At 41.9% G+C, this 4,836-nt stretch overlaps 1 protein-coding gene across 2 annotated transcripts; it reads left to right on the top strand.

The window, feature by feature from the left end:
- Nucleotides 1-2,520: 2,520 nt before the first annotated feature.
- On the top strand, nt 2,521-4,060 carry cfd (complement factor D (adipsin)). 2 transcript variants are annotated; one of them, XM_015941556.3, is made up of 6 exons: nt 2,521-2,651; nt 2,756-2,912; nt 3,062-3,203; nt 3,308-3,469; nt 3,549-3,598; nt 3,682-4,060. In XM_015941556.3, the coding sequence occupies exons 1-6, from the start codon at nt 2,597-2,599 to the stop codon at nt 3,809-3,811; spliced, it is 696 nt and encodes a 231-aa protein (XP_015797042.1). In that variant the 5' UTR covers nt 2,521-2,596; the 3' UTR covers nt 3,812-4,060. The 2 variants fall into 2 exon arrangements, with proteins under 2 accessions (XP_015797042.1, XP_015797041.1); XM_015941555.3 differs by having other exon boundaries at nt 3,308-3,598.
- Nucleotides 4,061-4,836: the final 776 nt, after the last annotated feature.

Here is a 4,836-nt window from a genome sequence, read left to right as displayed (position 1 = left end):
TTTTAAAATGTTTTCTGGATTTTTTCTTCATTTTTCTCTCATAATTGAGGTATACCTAGAATGGAAAATTATAGGCCTCTCTCATCTTTTAAGGAGGACTTGCACAATCGGTGGCTGACTAAATATTATATTATATTACATTTTATTGCCACACTGTATATACCAGCAAAGCTTTTTGATGATGTTTGCTATTTCATGCTCTTTCCTGCATTTTTGTGGCTTGTTTCCAGTCACTAAAACTTGTTTAAATGCACAACTTAATTTTAGTGACATGCAAAATATAATCCAGCATCGGAAGACTAAGAGTAAAGCAGCCACTGCCTTTGGCTGGAGTCATCCTTAGCAAGCCTGCATTTAAAATGAGATCTGAAGAAGAGTCATTTCTGATATTTGTACATTTTGAACGCTTTAAAAGTTACGCCAGTGTGTTGGCAGCTCTGAGATTCTCGCTCAGCCCAGTAAGCACGTACTGTAAGGATCATCCAGTTTCTAAACATGGGTCCGGTGTCTGTTTTCTCAGCTGCCGCTGGAACAACAGTCGCATATTCAGCTGCCAATTTTCTAGATCACTTTCAAATGAGAAAACATAATCCTAAACCTCAGCTTGGGCCTCTGGTGTCTGTTTCCTCAGCCGCCACAACAGCAACAGATTCAGGCATCAAATTTCAAGAATCACTTTTATGTTTGGGGGTGGCACACCCAGATGTAAGAATATATATTGCATAAAACTTAGACCAATAGCAATCAAGGAATCATAACAGATGTTTGCCAAAACAAATCACAATGGTTCATAGGTACAAGATAACATTTTGTTGGGAAATGGTAAAATTAGGGCATTTGAAAAGAAAAGGAAAAAAAGAAGAAAAGAATGGTTGGATCAAGGGCAGGGGCCCCTGTACGCTGGGGCCCAGGGCTGCAGTCCAGGTAAGCCAATGAGAAAATCCGGGCTTGTCACTAGAAATCATCCAAGAGGACTGTGTTACCCCTACTGCACACTGGAAGCATTGGCAGCGCAGAACGACAGCAGAAAGGTTTACTCGACAATCGCTGCATTCCAGTGCACACCAGGAGAGTCTCAGCTACAAAGTGCTCCACTGTGCTTCTTGCTTGACTCGCGAGATCACAAAATCCTTCGAGACATCCTCCATCCTCCTCGCATAGCTCACAAGTTCACAAACTCCCTCGAGTTTATGCCATCCGCCATTAAACCAAAAAGAAGGAAATCATCTTTGGTACGTTCTTGCCGTGTCTGATTTCTAGTTCCATTTTTGGTTCTTTTTTAAAACACAGAAAAGGTTTCTTTTTACCTTGCTTGCAGGCAGTTTCGTTCACGGCTGCAAACTTCCTCAGAGCTGACGCTGATGGTGACGTCACTTCCTACTCCTGCCCGTGTATAAATGGAGAAGGAAGTGACGCCACCATCAGCGTCAGCCTGAGGAAGTTTGCAGCCGCAAATGAAACGTAGCGGGAAAACAGTAAACAAAACTGCTCTGTGTTTTAAAAAAGAACTACAGCATGGAATTAGGAATCTACCACATTTCCCGTTTGATTGAGTTTTCTGACAACAACAAATAGCCCAGCTGCGGGCTTCTGCCTGCCAAGATGGCGCCGTTTCGATTTGAACTGTTGCATGCCGGGAGAAGTGGCATCAACTCCTGGAGCTCTATAGCACCCTGAGCAGATGATGGGTGGGTGTGGCCAGCTCAGCTAGTTTTCTTAGACAGAGCCCAAAAACAACTAATTTTGGAAGACACTGAAACTCCATGCTGTCGGTCTTTTTTGAAACAGTTTCGTTACCTGTTTTCCCGCCACGTTTCGTCTGCGGCTGCAGACTTCCTCAGGCTGACGAAGAAGCAGAAAGTACAATAAAGAAGTCAGCCGTAACAGATCACTGCATAAGAGAAAACCATATAATGGACTGGGACAGCACACGGATCATAAACACCGAACAACAAAAATACAAAAGATGGATTAAAGAAGCAATCGAGATAAGGAGACGTGGATGAGGGACCATGAACAGGGACGATGGAGTTTACTCGTTGGACCGCGCATGGAACTGCATCGTCGGAGAGGGGAGAGCGGGCAGCAGAGGGCGACAACATCCTCTGCTGCCCGCGGATAAACGGAGTAGGAAGTGACGCCACCATCAGCGTCAGCCTGAGGAAGTCTGCAGCTGCAGACGAAACATTGCGACAAAACAGGTAACGAAACTGTTTCTGTGTTTTAAAAAGAACGACAGCATGGAATTAGAACCACGACACAGCATGAACACACCTAAGACTGAAACTGTTGAGATTAAAACTGCTGAAATCACTTTGAAGGGGATTTTGGAGAAAGAACTTCTGAAACACGTTTGTATTGCCCATAGAACTATTATACGGTAACTTAAGAAAAGTTGTATGTCCCCTTAAAATCCATCAGATAGGGAGAAATATGGTTCATTTAAACATTTCATGGTCTTCTGCTTTATTTCAAGAACAATAGACATTGCCCCTCCCCCTGGGTCATTGCACAACATCTCCTCGATTTATGAGTTTCCCCCTTTTGGGGGAAGCCTTTTAAAGAGCCTGCATGCCTTTTGATTTTTAACAGCAACATGATGCAGCTGCTTGTGGGTTCTGCTCTTTTTCTGGCAGCCTTCATTTCACAGGGTGAGTGTATGCAAACAAATTCTTTTAAGTAATATTTTGTTGGCTTTGCTGTATCTGTTATATTAACGTTTTTGCTTTGAATCCTTACTGGTGACCTCTTGCAGGAGAGGGTATTATTGGAGGTAAAGAGGCAGCACCACACTCTCGACCGTACATGGCCTCCATCCAGGCTCCGGAGGGAGCCACTCTGAAACATGAATGTGGAGGATTTGTGATTGCAGATCAGTGGGTGATGACAGCAGTACACTGCCTGCCTACCGGGTGAGGAAACATTCTTCTAACTACTAGCGAATGCATGAAGGTGAAATGTTCTTTAACAGTTTCATGTTGGTGGGGTTCGTTCATGGTTAGACTATTGGTAGGGGAAATGGGATTTTGTGGATGTAAAATTGTTTGCACTTGTTGTGTAGACCCAGTGGAAGAAAGGTAGTGCTGGGTGTCCATTCTTTGAGTGAGCCTGAGGAAACAAAACAAACCTTTGACATTTTGGAGCTACACAATCACCCTGATTTCAGCATATCAAACTATGATAATGACATTGCTTTGATTAAGGTAAAGTTGTACCTTTCTTTTCACCGTTCTGTTATGATGATTGTGTTTCATGTTTAAATAACAAAACCAAGAAAGTTTTTGAAGTTATCGTGTGGTTTTTGCAGTTGGACAGTCCATTTAATGTCTCTGACGCAGTTAAGGCAGTGCAGTTCCTACGAGCCGGTGGCACAAATCCCGGTCCTGGCTCAAAGGTAGAGACTGCTGGCTGGGGATCACTGGACAACTTGGGGTCTAGACCGGACAAGCTCAAAGAGGTGGAAATTGAGGTGATCAATCCTGGCAAATGCAAGCGGGTTGACTACTTTGGCAGAAAATTTACCAGTAACATGATTTGTGCACATAAAGTATGCCGTAATGACTGCAATCATTCTTATGGGATGGAAGACAGCTGTGATGTAAGTTTTAGACCCCTTACTTCAAAGACAATGGTCTGTGTCTCTTATTTAAGATTATTTTATTTTTGTATGTTTGCCTTTAGGGGGATTCTGGTGGCCCTCTGCTCTTCAATGACATTGCAATTGGTATCACTTCCAATGGAGGAAAAAAGTGTGGCCAACTTAAAAAGCCTGGAATTTACACTATCATCTCCCACTACACCGAGTGGATAGACAGAACCATGGGGGTTCAGACGACTGGAGCACCAGAGCTAAGCACTTAAATCAAAGAATAACCATCTCAGTTGGCAACAGTTTTCAGTGTTTCTGCCACAAATGTTAGTCTACAGATCCATATATGCATGAGTCTATCTGTGGGTTTTCTCCTCTTGCAACGCATGAGTGATAGCAATTTTGTTCATAACAACCAGATTCCATTCAGATTTTACTTTGTAGTAAAGAATAAAATACAAGTGATGTCAAGCTTTTGTTGTTTATTTAGCGAACTCAGCATCAAAGTACAACAGCATAAAACATTTTTTAAAAGTCAACATTTTTATTGCCTACATAACATAATGCTTTTTTATGGTGGAAATTGTCAAGAAAAACAATTTACAAGTTCTGCTCTTCATCTATAACACTCCCACTGTCTTTATGGGTAGGACCCCGCGAGGAAAGTTGACCAATGAGCCGGACTGATGGTTTATCCCTTGAGGTCCACGTGGCAGGGGTGAGGTAGTGCTCACTCCTCACCCCTGCCACATGGACCCAAGGGATAAACTATCAACCCTGCTCAATGGTCAACTTTCCTCGCTGGGTCAGTTAGTTTAAATTTATTACAGTTGTTTCTGGATTTGAGGGAGGCATAGGAGCACTGCATATATTACATCTGTTCAAGCTATGCAGAAAAACAAACAAATCAGGACTGGTCCATGTTCTTCCCTCATCTTCTTGGCTCTAAAGAGAAAAACACAAAGCATTCCTTTGTTTTGAAAAGCCTCTCAACACCACCACACATTTGTTTCAGCCTTTATTGGAGATGGTTGAAAAACATTCCCCAATAAAAATGCTTGTACATTCTTCAACAAAAACTTAAAGGCAGAAACGCAAAATTATGTAATATACAATGTCTGAGATGAAGTGAATTTCTTTTTAGAGTTTTTTAAATAAACTAGAACATCAAATTAATAAAAGAAGTCAAATTTTTATTCAAATTAACTCATTTCAGATTTCTCACTGATATTATATTTTCATCCAAA

This window comes from Nothobranchius furzeri, chromosome 18 (genome assembly GCF_043380555.1).
Source record: "Nothobranchius furzeri strain GRZ-AD chromosome 18, NfurGRZ-RIMD1, whole genome shotgun sequence".
NCBI classification, from domain to species: Eukaryota; Metazoa; Chordata; class Actinopteri; order Cyprinodontiformes; family Nothobranchiidae; genus Nothobranchius; species Nothobranchius furzeri.
Note: the sequence above shows the minus strand (reverse complement) of the source record. Positions and strands in the feature narration are given on the sequence as shown.

Excerpts from the sequence above, each read along its gene's own strand:
- cfd (XM_015941555.3), top strand. The coding sequence starts at position 2,597 with ATGATGCAGCTGCTTGTGGGTTCTGCTCTTTTTCTGGCAGCCTTCATT. Across the intron at positions 2,913-3,061 it reads GTACACTGCCTGCCTACCGG|ACCCAGTGGAAGAAAGGTAG; the intron begins GTGAGGAAACAT and ends CTTGTTGTGTAG. Across the intron at positions 3,204-3,307 it reads ATGACATTGCTTTGATTAAG|TTGGACAGTCCATTTAATGT; the intron begins GTAAAGTTGTAC and ends TGGTTTTTGCAG.